Source organism: Carassius auratus, unplaced genomic scaffold (genome assembly GCF_003368295.1).
Source record: "Carassius auratus strain Wakin unplaced genomic scaffold, ASM336829v1 scaf_tig00013767, whole genome shotgun sequence".
Classification (NCBI taxonomy): Eukaryota; Metazoa; Chordata; class Actinopteri; order Cypriniformes; family Cyprinidae; genus Carassius; species Carassius auratus.
In genome coordinates, this window is record NW_020524440.1 from 72,128 (window position 1) to 91,973 (window position 19,846).

General features: G+C 34.8%; 2 protein-coding genes across 3 annotated transcripts; both read left to right on the top strand.

The window, feature by feature from the left end:
• Nucleotides 1-899: 899 nt before the first annotated feature.
• LOC113074133 (lysosomal amino acid transporter 1 homolog) lies at nucleotides 900-7,024 on the top strand. 2 transcript variants are annotated; one of them, XM_026246866.1, is made up of 8 exons: nucleotides 900-1,154; nucleotides 1,342-1,525; nucleotides 2,227-2,356; nucleotides 2,546-2,633; nucleotides 3,624-3,784; nucleotides 3,877-3,969; nucleotides 5,007-5,192; nucleotides 6,297-7,024. In XM_026246866.1, the coding sequence occupies exons 1-8, from the start codon at nucleotides 1,019-1,021 to the stop codon at nucleotides 6,393-6,395; spliced, it is 1,077 nt and encodes a 358-aa protein (XP_026102651.1). In that variant the 5' UTR covers nucleotides 900-1,018; the 3' UTR covers nucleotides 6,396-7,024. The 2 variants fall into 2 exon arrangements, with proteins under 2 accessions (XP_026102651.1, XP_026102652.1); XM_026246867.1 differs by having other exon boundaries at nucleotides 1,354-1,525.
• A 902-nt stretch (nucleotides 7,025-7,926) lies between these two features.
• Nucleotides 7,927-17,930, top strand: LOC113074132 (bile acid receptor-like). Its single transcript, XM_026246865.1, has 11 exons — nucleotides 7,927-8,801; nucleotides 12,962-13,100; nucleotides 14,603-14,956; nucleotides 15,676-15,816; nucleotides 15,946-16,088; nucleotides 16,199-16,291; nucleotides 16,375-16,462; nucleotides 16,540-16,656; nucleotides 16,854-16,943; nucleotides 17,079-17,192; nucleotides 17,506-17,930. Exons 2-11 carry the CDS (start codon nucleotides 13,004-13,006, stop codon nucleotides 17,715-17,717), a joined length of 1,449 nt encoding a protein of 482 aa, XP_026102650.1. The 5' UTR covers nucleotides 7,927-8,801; nucleotides 12,962-13,003; the 3' UTR covers nucleotides 17,718-17,930.
• The last annotated feature ends 1,916 nt before the right edge of the window (nucleotides 17,931-19,846 follow it).

Below are 19,846 nucleotides of genomic sequence, written 5' to 3' on the forward strand. Positions count from 1 at the left end.
ACTTTGGATTATTTCTGTTCAGGTAAAGACTTTAAAAATGAGCCTACCATGAGAATCATTTACTGGAGTAAAAATGATGACTTCTAGCCCCATCATCCACTGTATTTTACATTTTGGCGCCCTGTAGAGTGCTGTAATGACTTAATTGGGCTTCTGTACATGTTCTTCTCGGGAGCCTAGAGCTTCTTAGGAAACCACTGTTTGCGTCACGCCTGTACGTCATGTTTTTGCTGAATGGAGATTTGTGAAGTCAGACGTGATGATCAGCTGAGTACACGGAGCGTTACTTTGGGTAAGGTAGGGAAAATGTATCTGATTTTCTCACCCTTTTTCATTACACACGGGCAATTATTTGAAAATATAGCTCCTTTTTAAATTTAAAATGCAGCTTGAAGCTGTTAATTTGACACCGATCTGTGAAATGAAAGATGTCGATCACATATGTATTGTAATGTAACCGCTGAATCGGTCAAAAAATTTTGATCGGTCGAAACGGTTCAGATTCGCACTGAATCAATCAAGCGGTTATCCAGTTTCTGCGAAATGCTACAAAACAATTTTTGACACTTTATTACAGTTGTAGTTGACTGTTGTAATCAATAAAACACATAGAACAAGATCTGTATTTAGTGATTGTAGTATTGTTTAATGTAAATTCATTTTATATTTCGGTTTTAAATTTATGTTTTATGAGTTGAATCATGGTTGCTGTAATGTCTGGAGCACATACACAATACAACTTAAAAAAAAGTTTGTCAATATGTGGATTTAACGGAAGATCTTAGACTGTTTAATTGCCAGTAATCCTTTGGCAAATTTTTGTTTACGGATATGGTATTTTGCCATAAAAAAACGACTGTTAACAATATAAAACACATTTGATGATTTTAGAACATTTGATATTTCAAGGACCGTTTTTTGTTGTTGTACCGGATCTCTTAAATGAACTGTTCAAAAGAACCGATTCGTGAAGCGACCCCATCCCTAGCAAGCGAGGCTTCCGGCTGCTTCGCTGTTCATGACGTCACGCCTCAACTATCCAACCACATCGCTCCTTGTTTTGACTTATTTGTTTTCTTCTCTAAATAACTGCGGACTAAAATCGACATACCGCTACTATATTCTACCTCAGCAGCCTAGGAGCTACACCACAGGTAAGGTGCTAAATGTGCCTGCTTTTATTAACTTATTTGTGATGTCCTCTGGTTCCGTGAGTGTTTAAACAACACTGCACTGACAACCAGAAGCAAATCTGTTTTCATAAGAATTCCACCTGGGCTGTTTGTAGAAAGCGCTATTCAAATGCCGTGGATTTATGTGATTCCTACTGATTCCTCTCAGCTGTTTTTCCAATGATGTCGGATGGAGTTGTGCTCGGCGGGGATGGGAACTTCAGCTCTCTCTGTCCGCTGGGGATTGAGTGGATCTGGTATGGACTGGGTGAATGTGCCCAGGATGGCAGAGACCTCGCCAGTGTTGTTCTCGGACTTCTGTCGATAGTTTGCTTCATGGTGTCTTCACTACCGTGAGTAGGCCAACTCTTATGCTGCTGCACTGTAAATGGCTTAGTTTTGTCATAATGGATATAAAATTAATTAATTCACAGCAAGTATTTCGAACACTTCTAGATAAACATTCAGGAGTTTGGGATTAATTATATATATATATATATATATATATATATATATATATATATATATATATATATTAGCAATGGTGCATTAAAATGGTACAAAAGTGACAGTAAAGACAATACGTTTTTTTTTTTTAAATCAATTTTAAATAAATGCTGTTCTTTTGAAGTTTCTATTCATCAAATAATCCAGAAAAAATGTGTGTATCACATGTACCACAAAAATATTAAGCAGCACAAGTGATTTCAACATTGATAATCAAAATACATTTTATTAATATATTAGAATGATTTCTGAAGGATCATGACACTGAAGACTGGAGCAATGGCTGCTGAAAATTCAGTTTTGCCATCAGAGGAATTAATTACCTTGTAATATATATTAATATTTAAAACACTTATTTAAATTGTAATAATATTTTGTGGTTTTTACTATTTTATTTGTACTTTTTGATCAAATAAATGCAGATTTGGTGAGCATTAGAGACTAATTTTAACTATTTTTTTTTATCTTACCGGCCTCCTATATATGTAAAGTGTTATATTTAGCATATTTTTGAGAAGTAATGAGCTCATACTGACTGTTACTTTAGGCAATACTACAGTTCCTGCAAGACAGGAAATATGGACAGCGCTCTGTCTATATGGTTCCTGTTATTTTGGCTGGCCGGGGACTCATGCAATCTTATTGGATCATTCTTGGCTGATCAACTTCCACTACAAGTAATTGACCATTTTTACATTCTTTATTCATCACTTTAGATGAAATATCTGCTCAATGAATGAAAATGTACCATTAAAATAATTGCTTTACAAACTGAATGATCCTAGTTTTGCTATAGTTTGAACTGAGGCCTGATTTTATTATTATTTGTTATTATTTTATATTCATCACCCTCATTTCTCCTTTAGAAATACACTGCAGTGTACTACGTCCTGGCAGACCTGTTAATGCTGTCAATGTACTATTACTATAAACTAAAGAATAGGGGATCTAGGGGTGAGTTGGATATCATATTTCAGTAGTGACTTAAACATGTCATAAGATTAGGCTCTTTGGAAACATGTCTCCAGGAAATCATTTTCCTGGCAGACCTGCTTGGCACATTTGAGATATATAGTGTTTTGTTTTATTATTAGTTTAGTATTTTATATATATATTTATATATATATATATATTTTGATGTTTTAATTTTAGTACTTTTTTCTGTTATTCATTATAGTATATTATTTTAAATAGTACTAAAATAAAAAAATAAAATTAAAATACAAAATTAAATACAAAATATGAATAAATCCTATAACAGTATATACATTATTTATATACTATTATAGTATTTATTCATAATTTGTATTTAATTTATAAATTAAATTTATAAATTTGATTTTTAATTTTATAAATTTAATTGAGTAATTTTAGTACTATTTAAAATAACATAATTGATATTTTCATTATTTTAAGTTTAGGTTTTATATTTCTAAATAGCTTTAAATTATTATTAAATATAATATTATTATTATTATTATTATTATTATTATTATTATTAAAATTAGTGTTCCTGTAGCTCACGGTTGGGGGTTCGATTCCCCAGGGAACACATGATAGGTAACAATTGATAGCCTGAATGCACTGTAAGTCGCCTTTGATAAAAGCGTCTGCTAAATGCATTAATTTAATTTAATTTAAATTTAAAATTATCTTTCATTTCAGTTTTAGTTTGAATAATATTAGTACATAACTTAAGTTAGTTGCAACATTTCTTATTTTCATTTGATTTTCATATATTTATATTTTGTTACATTTATTTTAATTCCCGAAAACCATTTTAAATAGCTTTAGTACCAGTGACAAAAGTACCAGTAATGTCACAGTGTCCCGTCACTGCCTTACATTACTGTATATTCCTCCCTGACCTCAGCTTTCACAGTGTTATAAGAACGTGCTAATGCCTGAAATGCTAATTCATGGAACTGTCTTTCTCCTCTGTAGCCAGTAACGGTGCACTGCTGAATACGGTCAGCATGTTATGTCTTCTGGGAATTACATCTTCCCTCATTAGTGTCCCTCGCTCAGCCCTAGAGGATCAGAGGTCTGTGAGGTTCAAGGCTCGGGCGCTGCTGGCCGTGGAGGAGGACAGCGGATCAGTGCAGGTGAGTAGAGTTAATTTTATCACTGAGTTGCACTTCATTCATATTCATGGTTTCAGAATTGATTTGAGACGTGGTGATTTTATGTTTTTCAGCCCTTCGATACAAAGGAGATTATCGGCTTTGTCTTCGGCTCAGTATCTTCAGTACTGTATTTATGCTCCAGACTGCCACAGATGTACACTAATGTAAGTCTTACTGCATGCATGTGCTGATGAATTTCACAGATATATCAAGAACATGTAATATGTCATCCCAAAACCAAAAGAAAGACATTTTAATTATTTATTTATATATGTATTATTTAATAATTCATGAATGCATTTTTATTTTACATTACATTGTTTTTTTTCTTTTGCAATGTATGTGTTCATTATTGTATTTGCACATTTATTTCTAATATTTGCAACAGTATTTCTCATTGTTTGGACATTACATGTCACAAATGAGTGGACCAAAATCTACTCTTGATTGCAATGTCTTTAATTTGTGCTTATTAAAATTATTTTAAGACAGTAATGAGAATCAACTTTGGGAATAATTGAAATGTTTGGAAGAATGATAAATATGGATTTAGAGATGATATCTAGTTAAATGTCATTAAAATAATGTCTCTTTGCATAAAATCCTAAAGGAATTGTCTTTCCAATAGTAAAAAAAACAATTGGCTGAAAATGTACTCAACCTCAGGACATCCAGTATGTAGCTGAGATTGTTTCTTCATCAGAACAGATTTGAAGTAATTTTACATTAAATCACTTGCTCACTAATGGATCCTCCTTTGGTTAATTGATGGACTGGAGTTGAGTGGATTATTTTGATGTAGTTGTTTTCAACTGTTTGGAGCCATTCTGACGGCACCCATTCACACTGCAGAGTGATTTAAAAATACCACATTTCTCCAAATCTGTTCTTATGAAGAAACACTCTTGTGATTGTGAGTTCTTTTTCAGCAATAATCACTATTCCTTTTAAAGCCCCTAAAAGTCTTTATTTTGTTAATGCAAAATATGGTTTCTTTTTTATTTGAATGACTCTTCTACATGTTTAATGTGAATGTTGCATCATTATTGCTTTGGAGACTGTAATCATTGCAGACATCCATAGTGTCATAGCAGTCAGACTTCTGTTATTATTCATGCATTGGCATGCTACATATGCATGTAAAATGTAATTAAAGATGTACAGATATTGCTTTTTAGTGAAGTTGAAATATTTCTTGCAGTTTCAGAGGAAGTCAACAGAGGGCGTGTCTTTTTTCCTGTTCGCTCTGGTGATTCTGGGAAACACAACATATGGCATCAGTGTGCTACTGAAGAACCCAGATCCAGGGCAGGGAGAGGCCAGCTATGTCATACACCACCTCCCCTGGCTCATCGGCAGCCTGGGAACGCTCTCACTTGACCTTATAGTATCCTTTAAAGCAACATTTTAAACACTGAGCTGTGTGAGTGAGGTCACTGATTCCCAACACTGTCCTCATGGACCTACAGATGTCAAATGTCTGGACTCATTGTAAATGAGAATTTAGAGAAAACATGCTCATGAAATTGTCATGACAATAATTCCATACCAAAATTCGTAATGGAACTAAAACAGGCTTCCATGTAAATGTAATATTATTTTACAGTCATGTTCCTCATGTACATACTATGTACTTATTATAGTAATTACAATAACTATGTAATAACTAGTTACTAACCCTGAACCTACCCCTAAACCTTACCCTACCCCATGTAGTTACCTTGTATTACCAGAACTTTCTTAGATAAATAAACTGCAAGTAAACTGTAAGTACATGTAAGCACACGTACTGTAAAATAAAGTGCAAAAATTATTTTAATAATGTAGCCATAAAAATATGTTCCTTAATAATAGACAAACATTTTGTAAATGAAACCATGACACACTAGGATTATTATAGTTAACAATTTTTTTTTTTTTTTTTTTTTTTTTACATTTTTAGGAATTGAAATGAACGTTAACAGAAATTAAATATACAACAACTTTTGGCCAGTTGCAAAGGATTTTTACCCCCATTTCTGTGTAGTTTAACCTGATTATAACTGAAACTGATAAAAAGGAAATAAAAATTACTAAAACTTTCAAGTTAAAATGAAAACAAAATATAAAAATAAAACAAATAAAATAAAACAAATAAAAATAGAACTGTGGTGTCCCCAATGCAATGCTTAACTATGTTGGTGCTAAATTACAACGATTAATTTACAGTTTGTTTTGGAAACATGGAGTCAAAGGTCACATGACTTATGTTATGGACAATATTGCGTAAATATTTGAGTCATTCTGTTTTTGACCTTCTGGATCACATATATTGACGAAACTCTGATTGTTGCCATAGCGTCCAGCTGTGTGTTTTACATCACTGACGTCATGTGACTTCCTTTCATGTGAAGCTCATTTGTCAGAATCCCATGAGCACTGAGCATGGTCTGAATTCATGCAGAATAGTCAGAAAATATTTCAGCTTTTTTGCCTTGACATGTTTCTTTAGATATCCGTGCAGTTCATGATGTACAGCAAATCACCTCGGGATTCTGCAGATGGAGATGAAGATGAAGATGAAGAGACAGCTGTGCTTCTCCATAACTGAACAATTCCCTTCCCTGCTATGACTGGAGGAAATGCTGGAGATGTTTTTTACAGCTTCACATTTCCACAGCCACAGCTGAGACACAAGAATCACTATTTTTGTTCCCTAATAGTATTTGCTAGATGTATATCAATAGGTTTTATACCTAGCATTGTCAGTGGTTAAAAAAATTTTTTTTTTCAGATTGTGAATAGTTAACTTTAAGTGGCTCAATATTTGGCACCAAAGGGAATTATTGAAACCCGTTTGTACTGTACCTCAGAAATCATTTTATTTAGTTTTTACAACTCATACATTCGTGTTCATACAACTATAATTTTTCTTTTATACAGTTGAATTCAGTTGAATGACTAAGAGAGAACTGTGAACATGTTCTGCCTTCAGTCTGTGTGCTATAATGATCTTAATAAGCTGTTTTTGTGCAATCTTTTTGGTATTGTAAAGATGTTATTAGTTTTTATATTGTGGCCTTTGAGTTGATTTAGCATTGCACCTGTCAGTCAGTTCGTACCTTCATTGAAGGTCATATTTTAAGTCTTTTTTTCTTTCTTTCATTCTGTCTTTCTTTCTTTTTTGTCCTGTATTAAAGCACAACACTCACTAAAGAGTTTTGTTTTTCTGAGGCCAAACATGCTTGAACTGTTTCTTTTTTTGGTGTGGACAATCAATTTGTTTACATCCCCTTCATATTCATCTTTTCAAGCAAATCATCAACATGAAATTGCTTTTGCCAGTCATTTTGTAATTCATGAATGAAAAGAAAAATAATGATGGAACATTTTTATCTATCAGAAATTGGAAGAGGTAAAATTTAGAATCCGCAGATTGCCAGTTCCAACATTTGAGGAAGCTTTCTGACTTGGAGGCAGACGGCCAAGCTCATCTGCTGGAGCATCTTCACATATCTCAATCCTGATGCTTGTTTCAAATCTATTACTCGCTATTGTAGGGTAAATTTAGATTTTATATTAATGCAACAATTCTCTTTCCAAAAGTTTAAAGCTATGACAAATTCTCATTTTTACTTTTGCTCTCAGCACAGGAGCTTTCAATGGTGTGTGTTCTAAATGTAGGCTCTGTTCCAAAACCAGGTGCGTTGCCTTTGCTGCCTACTCCACATACAGTATGCACATGAAATGGATCTCCATCAGTATTATTTAAAAACTTAAGTGTTTGTCATTTTTATCATTAATATATGTATTATTGTTTTATAGGTTCAGTAATTTTAGTACTTTATTTCAGTTATTAGCCAGCTTAAATTTTTTTTAAGTTTACACTTTCTAATATTTAGATTTGAGCCTCTAGTTACTAAAAACATTTGAATAATTTTTGTTGAAAAATAAACAAATGTATAAAACTTGTCTGCCAACTAAAATATATGTGCAATGCTTTATTTTTCTTTTATAGCTGTGTAATTGTGCTATCTACCTTTCTGAACAAACTTTGCATCACTTTTGTGCTGCAGCTACCTTATATGTGGTCAGCTCACTATGTTCCAAAAACAGCGCCTTTTTGAATCTCTTGGATAATTTTTTTTTCATTTCAGGAAGAACCTCGTCTCCCTGTTCTACTCCATGGTTCATATCAGCAGCCCTGATGTTCCTGGAAAAACACATCTATGTTGTTTTTCCTCATTATAATAGTTGCTGCCATTAGCATCCTGTTAGTTGAGAGCATTAGGGCAGGATCTGCAACCCTCAGAATGTCCCCTTTGCCCCCAGTGAAGAACATGAAGGGCCCACCCATGGAGCAGAAGGAGTTGGGGTCTCTGTGTGTGAGAGAGCGAGAGAGACAGATAAGGGGGTCTTGAGTTGCGTGCCTCCAGCTGAATGTGTAGTGACACGTAGGAGTGTGTTGGGGTGGTTGTGAAAGCCTGGCTGAGCAAGTACGTTCTCTGAGGAGCGGCAGGAAGAATGGAGAGATAGCGTGTGCTCATCCATCAGTTAGATGAACTAGGGCTGTTTATAAACACTGGGCTGCTGGGAATGTTCTAATGAGCCCACTCATTCACATAGTGTGCATCCAGAAATCAGTCATTATTTTACTTAAACAACTCCTCATTCCCATCACGGCCCTCTCTGATTGGGTTCAACAGGTCCAAACCATTTAATATATATTCAGAACTTTTTCTGCCAACAGTGAAGTTAGTGTTAAAAGCTGAACGGGACCATGTTAAAGTGTCTTTTTTGATGGATTATCGACTTTCCATGCCCCTGTGTTTAAACTCGCACACGTACTGGTATGTGTTTGAAAGGTTTGTGTTGGAGGGAAGCGCTGTTTGTTTTGCGCATGTGTGTTCCAGTGTGTGTTTGGCAAGTGTTGGAAGTCAGGGGCTGAACTGCTGTCAACTTCACAAATGCAAGAGGCATATCAAGCTGAGATCCAGCACACGCAACATCAGAGCTGGTGAGTACACAATCTGTATTCTCTAGAAACTGTCAGCACTCCCAGCGTTTTTGTAAATTCTTACAATATCACGTTTTTCTAATTCTTGCATATGAATTTGAAATAAGTGATTTTCTTTTTACCTTTTATAATGGATGATTTAGAATGCATTGTAAAGAAAAAGCAGCCAGTGAGAGTCCAGCATACATGTCTGTCTGCTTGTTTAAAAAGCATCCCAGGATGCAACTCATGAATTTGGTTCCTTAGATAAGAAAGAAATAATAATAATAAAAAAAACTATATATATATATATATAGTTTTTAATTATTATTACTTTTTTTTAATGCACCACCATTACAATACTTGGGGTTGGTAAGATTTTATAAGATGTCTTATGCTAATCAATGCTGTATTTATCTGGTCAAAAATAGTATTTAAAATCACTGTTTTTTCTATTTTAATCTATTTTAAAATGTAATTTATTCCTGTGATACAAAGCTGAATTTTCAGTATCATTACTCCAGTCTTCAGTATTTCATTGTAATATGAGGATTTGCTGCTTAAGAAACATTTATTATTATTATCATCAATGTTGAAAACAATTGTACTGTTTTATATTTTTATGGAATTGGTGAAACATTTTTTAATGCATGTTTTCTCATCTCAACCCTAACCCTGATCTTGAATAATCATTAATGAAATTCAAAAGAACAGCATTTCTTTGAAATAGAAATCTGTTGCAACATTAATTAATGTCTTTACTGTCACATTTGATTGATTAAATGCAATAAATAAATAAACCTGCTGAATATAACAATTAATTTATTTTAGTAAAAATTGCATTAGAATTTATAGATTTATAACACTTGTGCTTAAAATATCTCTATAAGCATCATAAATGTATTGATGTGTTGTGAATCAGTTTAAACCTTCCCAAGTTATTTTGCTAAGTAGCAGTTCTGCTGGTTTTTTTTTTTGGTATATTCTAAAGTCTCCTTCAAACTCACACAACAATCATCATCTTCAGTTTTGGCTTTGGTGGGTCAGTGTGAACATGACAGTTCTGTTTCCCAATATTCCAAATTTAACAGACAACTAAAGAATGTTTGAAATGTTGGCGTTTATCAAGCAGCCATTTAGACATTCAGTTGCATGTTTATTCTGTCTGTGAGCTGCTACACAGAAGTCAACATCACAGACAGAAATCAATGATAAGTTGCCATTTAATCAATATGCACTTTGCTTTTAATAGACTAGAATTTTTCAACAGCCTTACGTCAGTCTGTCATGATGAACCACTGTTGATAAGCATACATTCAAAACATTACAAGCACATCTGGACTTTAATCCAACACCCTGTTTGTGCTACTGCTAACTTAAAATATTGCCTATGTAGTCAGCTCACTAGGTTCCAAAACAGCGCCTTTTTGAATCTCTTGGACATATTTTATACATAAATATAAAAGTCTAATCTAAGAATCCTGTTTCCTTCTTAAAACTCTAAACACGGCCTGGCTACAAGCAGCTAGCTAACATCAAATAAGATAATACATGAAGAAATGAAGGCACATGTTGAAAATAGCAGAATGCTTCTCATGCAAAATTTTCACTCTTAAAAAGAAAGGTTCTTCATTGGCATATGGTTCCATGACGAACTTTTGACGTCCATTGGACCTTTCTTTTTCAACAAGAGGTTATTTAGTGGAAAAATGCTCTTCACACTAAGAACAAAATGGTTCTTTAAGAAAGGTTCTCAGAAATGGTTCTTCTATGGGGTTATTGAGAAAAAAACTTTTTGGAGCCTTTATTTTTAAGAATGAGAAGAACCACTGTTATGATAAGCTGAAGGCATGTTTATTTATATAGTTGCTATTTAAGTTCTTGTGAAAACTGTGAAAAATTAATGAGTGTTCAAACTCTAACCCCATTTGGAACGAACTGTCCATGGAGTTCAAAGAAGGTCTTTTTGTTAATCGTGCAGATTTCTTTTGACAAAAGAACCCACAGTCATTGTGATGGATGGCATGGGAGCGATAGCAAAAATGTTACTCCCTTGGGTCTCAGAGGCACTAATCATATCTATATTTTGACATTGTGAAACTGAGTTCAGCCTCTTTGAGATGCTACCACAATAACGCCATCGAGGATGTTCCATGTCAGTGCAAAGAGCAGGATATGACAGGGCACGTGTGAGCGTCCGTGTCATAACTCGAGGAGATTTCAGGAAAGCCTGCCCCCTTCATGGGGTCTAAAGTATACCGGGTGGGAAGGTTAGATTCTTGCAGTCCTCGATCTTTTCAATGTCAAAGATTAACTGCATGACAAACAGAGCCGTGGCAAACACAGCGTGTATAAACACTCCCTAAAGCCCCAGAGATGAGCTGGATGTCACTGTCATTCCTCTTGGGAAACAGAGAGCGACCCATATTGCCACACAGAACACAAAGTTAGACTGAACGAGAACGGGAGGAATTATAGTTCAGAGGATATATCAATAATGTTTTTGTTTTTTTCATCCATGTTTAAAAGAATTTGAGATGCTGGTAACTGTAGTATTGAGCATTACAGAATTTCTGAGAACTGAGTCACGCAGGTGAACTTTGAACCAAATTGATCAAATGTGACAGTAGGCTTTAGCATTGTGACAAAATATTTATATTACAAATAGTTATGTCAATCGAAATTTCTACTCATCAAAGAATACTGATTTTTTTTTTAAATAAATTTCGCATTTTAACAGATGCTTAGTATTTTGTTACAACATTCTCATGCTGTAAGCAAATATCAGCATAGTTGTGAACAATGAGTCATTTCACACAAATTCCAGGACACCAGTACGCGTATAAAGCAAAGTTTCTCTTTCACTTCTCTACCGTTCAAGTGAACAAACAGTAAACCCTCCAATGTAAATGAAACTGAAAATGTTTCTCAGTTCATACAGCAGCCCATACTACATACCCCTTTAGAGCATGTCGTTATACTCATTATATTCTGAGTGATTTTGCAGAGTAGGATGTGTTCCTAAATCAACATCCTTGTTTTTGTTTGGAATATTGTTCCAGGACTAATTCAGTTTATAGGGGTTATGTTTTAAGAAAAGTCTCAAAATATGGCCCAGTGTAACCGCTACAAATGTGATTAGTCCTGGAACAATATTTCAGTCAAACATCCTACTTGGCAAAAGAAAATGGTTTGTTGTGTGAACTGACCACAGCAAAAATCAGTTCTCTTTATGTTAAAGAGCTAATTATATATATTCACATTGTACTGGAGACGTGAAGGAGAAAGTTTTGTTTTACACCATTGATAGAACATATCAGTGCTCTGATATTTGTCTGTAGTAACTCATTGTTCACAGCAAAGCTGACATTTGTTTGCAGCACAAGCATGTTCAGGTACAATACAATGCATTGTGTGATGTTTTAGGTTTAAAGAAAACTTCAGTAAAATTAATAGATAATGTCCAGACTGGAAACAGGTAGTATATTTTTACATTTTTCAGATTTTTTTTTCTTACAGTGTAGGGATCAAGACAGGGATGGGTTTATGATTTATTTATTTTTTTCTAAGTGATAGTTGATTTTTAATGCTGAAGTTAAGAATAAGGCAATTTTCACGTTGCTTTGGAACTTGATGCTTTGCACCAGTTTCCAAGCCACAAAATTGCTCCCTGTGGATGTCATTCAGTAAACAACCAAAACGGTTTATAATATAGATATATACACACACCGGATCCACTATAGTAGCCACTCTCTTTAAAGTGTTGCAGGTCTTTAGAGCTACTGGAAGAAAAAAAGTGTGAGTTTAGGTACGTTCACTCAGCTGCTATTGAATGCTGGGAGTCAGCTACAGGCCAGACCTGTTGAGGGTGTTTGGGACAGGCTGCTCTTTGTGAGGCATTTTCTGTGAAACTCATGCCAGAACAGCTGTTCGGACACACAGGCCTCATCTCTCGTCTTATTCTCACACTCGATGATCTTCAGATCCTCTCAAGAGCCCCAGAGGAGGCCAGACGGAGATCTTCACAGTATTCACTGGATTCTGTCATAACCTTTTCATGACAGTGACGACTAAAATAGCTCGTCTTTCTCTAGGGTTGGAAGGCTTGCTGAAGACATATTTGAAGGCATTGGATTATGATCCTCAGACAGGGTGAATGAAAGTTTTTGTGCTCTTTATAGATTCAGACATTCTCAGTGAAGAGCAAGAATCCAACTGATCAGATGAGAGAGGGGACAGATCCTGAGTTGAGCATGTCAATCGGTGGCTATCTCTCCACATCAGACACATTTGACATCACAGAGACGCCACAGTACTATGGTAAGATTACACTTTACTATATATAAATCAATTCATCATAGAATTACAATATTGTTAAAGTGATAGTTCACCCAAAAATAAAAATTTCTGTCATCATTTTCTCACGTTTATTTCATTCAGACCCTGAACAACTAACTTAATTTCTAAAAAAAAATATATATATATATTTATTTATTTATTTATTTATTTTTAAATGTGTGTTTTGGACCAATATTGTTTTCGACCCCACTGACTTTCACTGAATCAGTGTTGTTATTGTTAACTACAAAACTATTAAAAACCATTTTTGTTAATTGAAGTTATTATTAAATTATTGCTAAAATAGAAATTTGCTAAAAAAAATAAAAAATAAAACTAATAAAATTGACAAAAAAAAAATCACTAAAACCAAAATAAAAACCGGAAAAAATAATAAATCACTGATTATAATAATAGTAATTTTAATGAAATTTTGTATAGTATAATAATATTTTTGTGGCACTATAACTGCATTAATAAATAAATATATTTACCTTAGAGCACTTTGTCTCTGTAGCTAAATAAACTACATGAATAAAATGATCACTTTACTGGATTTCTTCTTTGACACCATGTTGAAGTATGGTCATGTGACCGATCATATATTATGCACAGTGGTTTGTCTCCTTTGTCCTCTAGTTCATTACTTTAATATCTGAATGTCCAAATATTATTTCCTAGATGTTGTCTTGTGACACAATTACTGTCTGAATAGTGCTTTTTCAGTTTCAGTTTCGTTTTGTCATTTAACTTCGTCTTAGAAGGTCGCTCAATGATAGTATATTTGCAGCTGCTTACCAGCATTAATGTTTATGAAAAACTCCAGTGGTTTACAAACAGATACTTTCACTGGAAAGTTATGCTCTAGCTGTAACAGGACATAAAACACCTGTGAAAAAGACAGGACTGAAGGCCAGTAAAGAGACCACCACAATGCAAAAGGATATTTATGGCAGAAAAACAGAGATGGATTTGCTGAAATTTGTTGGATTTCAGAGATCAGTTTTACTCAAATATAATTTTTCTCATGTGAAATATGATATTATTTTGCTCGTTGTCACTACTAGTTCTCAAGTGTCTGTAACGGCGTAAAAAAAAAAGCTACTCGGGCAGATGTGCTTCAGAAATGTTGCCAGTTGTGACACATGTTCCCTCTATGGGGGAACTTAAATCTAAAATCCATCTTTACAACCTTCCCGCCGACAGAGAAAACATCAGGATGGCTCCGTTCTGTACGGGTATAAAAACCTCATAAGCTTCAAAGTAAATAACAACCATAAACAAAACTGTAACCTCTTCAGCTGCATCCTGTTTCCAGAGACAGAAAAGATTCAAAAGTTCTTACTCTGGGATTATTCTTTTCTTTTTATTACGTCCCAAAGGTCTCATAAAAGTCGTTAGGTAATTTGAGAATCATGTGAGAAAGGAACATATTTCTTGTAAATAATTTAATTAATCAAGATTTTCTTCAATCCCTGCTGCAGATGTTCTTGTGGATCCACTGAGCTGCTCTTATCAGGAACCAGATCTACAAAGCCCTCTCTATAACCACCAGCCGTTCGGCCATGTCAATGTGCAGTTTTCAATGTATGGAGCGCCAAACGCTCAAGCGTGCAACCCACAGTACCCCTACAGCCATCAGTGCTCGGAGTTCACCTGTGAACCAGACATGGAGGTCCAAAGCCCAACAAGAGGCAGCATTGTCGGTCTTCCAGTGCCAAAAAGGACCAGGATGGCCCATGGAGCTCGAGTGAAGGGCCAGGATGAGCTGTGTGTGGTGTGTGGAGATAAAGCCTCGGGATATCACTACAATGCCCTCACCTGTGAGGGATGCAAAGGTTGGACCATCACAATAGTACAGAATTTTAAGACCACATTAATCCATGAGGCACTTCTTGAATTTACAGTATCAACTAATGTCCAAACTCAGTACTTATAAGACTCCGTGTAATGGCTTGATGAGCACAGTTTTCTTTCCTGTGTTCCTTTGAAAACAGGAAGTAGGGTGGGATATATCTAAGAGCTGCTCTTTTTTTTTAATAGCCAAAAGACTGAATTGTAAGAATATACAATACCATTCAACGGTTTGGTCGCAGTAATTTTTTTTTTTTTTTCAGAAAATACATTAACTCAGCAATGATGCATTAAATTGATCAAAAGTGACCATAAATACATTTATAATGTTACTAGAGATTTCTATTTCAAATAAATGTTTCAACTTTTTATTAATCAAAAAATCCTGGAAAAACAAAAAAGTTTTCACAGAAATATTAAGCAGCAAAAGTATTTTCAACATTGATAATATTTCCTGAGCAGCAAATCAGCATATTAGAATGATTTTTAAAACATCACGTGACACTGAAGACTGGAGTAATGATGCTGACAATTCAGTTTTTCCATTACAGGAATAGATAACATTTTTTTATGGTAATATTTCACATCATTACTGATTTTTCAGCATTTTTGATCAAATAAATGCATCACTGTTGAGCAGAAGAGACTTACCAACTTACCGACCCCAAACTTTTTAAACAGTAGAGTATCTCTCTTGGCTTAGGTTTCTTCAGACGCAGCGTGACTAAAAAGGCAGTGTACCGCTGCAAGAGTGGTGGAAGCTGTGAGATGGACATGTACATGCGGAGAAAGTGTCAGGACTGCAGACTGCGCAAATGCAGAGCTGTCGGGATGCTGGCAGAGTGTGAGATTGACGTAAAAACTTCTAGACTGATCTGAGGCTTCATTTTCTGTCATTTCTTGGGAAACTGATAACATCAGATGCTACTTCACCCAACAACATCTAGAATCTAATATTGTTTTTTTTGGTCAGGTCTGCTTACAGAGGTGCAATGCCAGTCGAAGAGACTGAGGAAGGGCACCAATCACAGAGGACACAGTGGATCAACAGGAAAAGCTGAAGATGACTACACTGAAAGCAGAAGTGTCTCATCCACCAGCAGATTCACCACACGGGTAAAACTCTCTCAGATTATTTAGACTTTCCAAGCATGGAATTTGAGTTTTAGTGAGATTTGAAGCCAGTTATATTTGAAAAATTCCTAAGTTTCTTGTCTTGTTTGCAGGTATCTGGTTTCTCCAGAGAGCAGAGATGCATTCTGAATAGAATTGTTGAGGCTTATCGTAGGTACATAATTCAAGACAACACGCACTGCCGGGTATGTCTTTTTCCATTAAAAATGAAGACAGACATACTGCCCATAATACATAATAAGAAGACATCATTCTTTTCTATCCCCAGGTGCCTCTGTGGTCTAGTTCGACAACCAGTTTAGATCTGACTCCTCCTCAGACGGAGAAGCTTTTGCAATTTTTAAGTTTTGTACCTGGTCAGTAACATCCGGCTTCTCTTAGATCACACCACATACCTCTACATACAACTAATTTGTGGTCATGTTTTATTTAGGGTTTGAGCTTTTGGATAGTTCTGACCAGAACACTCTTCTGTCCAGCTCTTCAGTTGAAGTCATGTTCCTACTCTTAGCTCAGCAGTTCTCTGAGAACCCCACTACTGTCTGCACTGGTAATCACATACACGATTATGTAATACATCTTTTATGAATAATTAAAATATTGGTGTCTGGGACATTGTGAGTTTTAAACAGCTTAGCTTATTTGTGTTCTATAAATAAATTGTGCCCATAAAGCATTGTTAAAATTGAACAAAACTCAACACATTTTAGATCAATAATGACTCACTGCTGTGTTTTCTACCACCAGCTTTATACTCCGCAAATATGAATAACTCAAACCCTGATTGGTTGAAAACTTTAGAGTCCAAGACTGAGAACAGGACATTGACACACTCAGGTGATCTATAATGAACTTTGATAATCATAGCAGGAAAGTCTCACATTACATGCAGTGATTAATCCAAGTGATGTCTCATTATTTTGTCTAAATCTTTTTGTCTCTACTAATATTGCGATTTTTATTTTTGTTAAGGGTTGAATGAGGAGTTCTTGAGGTCTGTGGTAAATTTCCTCCACAGCATGGTGACTATTGCAGTAAGCGAGGCTGAATATGCACTTCTAACAGCGACTGCAGTGCTATGTTCAGGTCTGTGGATTATGATTAACACAACTGTGACTCATTTCTATGGGAACTTCCACTATATTCAAGTCAGACAGCAAATGTCAAAGGTTTAGCTTACAAACATTTTTTGGATCCCCGAAGAACCTTTCAGAACTATTTTTTTTATTTTTGTGAAGAACATTTTTCGACAATAAACAAACTTTTTTCTTTTGCAATTAAGTGATTCCATGGATGTTAAAGGTTCTTCATGGAACCGTAGATGCTAATAAAAACCTTTATTATTTATATGTATAGAACCGCTTTAAATGACCTCTACTTTTTCCCTGTTGTGAAGCAGACAGGCCGTCCCTGCGTGCAGTGGGCTGTGTTGAGAACTTACAGGAGTTTGTTTTGGAGCTCTTGTCCCGAGCTTGCTGCTGCTGTAGTCAGGGGACGGCACAAGACCCGCGACGCTTCGCCAGGCTCCTGGGACGGCTGACAGAGCTGAGAACACTTCGACACAACCACCTCACCCTCCTCCCACAGCAGCCCTGGGACATGCAGTCTTGAGACAGCCTTTAGGGAGAGAGAGATTTATGACATATGATCTCTGTTGCAATACACTTTTTTAAAATTTTTGCTCAGAAAAATATCCCAGGTCAGTGTACTTTTGGTTACCCATGTGCAAAGGTAGTTTAGTTTAATAAAAAATGAAAACAAATGTAAGCTTCATGATGTAATGATTTCATATATGCATTAAATAAAAATGTTTATTTTTTGTTTTATTGACTACTTTTCATTCATGTTGTAATAAATTTGAATTTATACATTTTCAGAGCCACATTAATAATAAATATGTAATATTTTGAAGATATAGTATATATATATATATATATATATATATATATATATATATATATATATATATATATATATATATTTTGCATTGCACGTTTTTTTTTTTTTTTTTTATAGTGCTGCAAATTCATAAACTTTTGGCAAAAGTTGTCATTTTGAATTAAAAATGTAATTAAAGTGATTTGTTCAGAGTATGGTCGTAAGCATCCAAACATTTACAAAGTATTAATTTGTCAACAGAAGACCACCTAATAGTTCCAGCCTTTAATGATATATTAATTTTATAGCGTGCTTTGGGTTATGAATCAATGTAGTATTTGACTAAAACTATTGCCTCACAATCATATAACGAAGTGGTAGGATTGCCCGCTTAAAAAAAAAATAGGTGCATTACTTAATTTTAAGGCAGGAAATGAATCTTGGTTTAAATTTTACTTTCTCTCCATACCATTTAGAAGATACCTTTAAAATATTCATTTATAATAGCAATGTCTGTCTGATGTTTTGCCTTTAGGTTTTAATTTCCCTGTGACCACAAATGAAACTGTGATAAAGTGGATGTATCAATATATGAATGTTTAACTTTTCAAATTGCAAACTGAAATCTGGCTTTGAATGTTACAGAGATGCACAGTAACACTTTATCTTTTGCTTAGATTTAATCATCTTCCAGCCATTTAAAAGGAATATCAAACACTTTGGAACAATCTAAAAAATAAAATTCATTAACCTTACAAAGTTGAGGTCTATATGTTTAGTAAAAATACGTAAAAACTGAGCTTTTTTTTAAGGCATCGAATACTACACCCATTATTGATAAACTATATTAAACCCTTTATTGCCTTGCTTATGGTTATTTATGATTTTAAATATTGATTTGTCAGTACATCAAACTAAATGCACGACTGTAATTGAATGAAAGGAGCTAAGGTTTACTGAGTTCATGGGTGAACTAATAAATCATAGAGCATTGAGTCTGACCAGTGATCTTTTCACATTGCTAACAAAGACCTGAATGATTAGCGCATAGGTCTGTATTTCTGCTATAAATATCGTTTTAAAATGATCTGTGACAAGTGCTGTCACAAAACACATTTGGCTAGAGTGGGCTGACATCACATTATGGAGAAGAAATCATGGCTCTTCCAGCATCAACAATGACTCACTGCTGCCCCCTATAAGTACTCAAGTGTACACTACACAAAGGAAAGAAAAAAAATCTGTATTTCAGCAAAACATGAGCAATATACCAACAATAATTTTACTATACAATATATTTTGATTAACGTTACTTCACTAAAGCTGCGGTAGGGAACTTTTGATGCTCTAGCGGTTAATAAACATAACTGCTTGCGTCTTGCGGAAGAACATTGTAGCCGGAACTACTTCTCTCTGTTTATGTCTACGAAGAATCACAAAGGTACTGGGTTACTCCGCCGCGGTACCCCCGAAGCAATCTAAAATAGTCCAAATATAAACACTTATTATAGGTGCACCCTAGTGATTCAGGACAAGCTAAAAACACGGTTTGGAAAATGGATTCATGGTGTACTCGCTTATTACATACATTTTTCTACATTTTGAACACAAACAAAGTTACGGACCGCAGCTCTGATTGGTTGATTTCTTACCGGGAGCGATGGAGTTTCTGCAAATGGCAATAGGACCACGGGGAGGAGCCAGAGGAGCTTGATTTTTTTTCACAGATTATCGGTCTCATATTCTACTGTCAGGACATAATGACAGGTTTAACAAATATGTAAAAAATATATATTTACAAAAGTTACCTACTGCAGCTTAATGGTCAACTCTTCAAGTGTTATTTAATGAAGCATTTACCT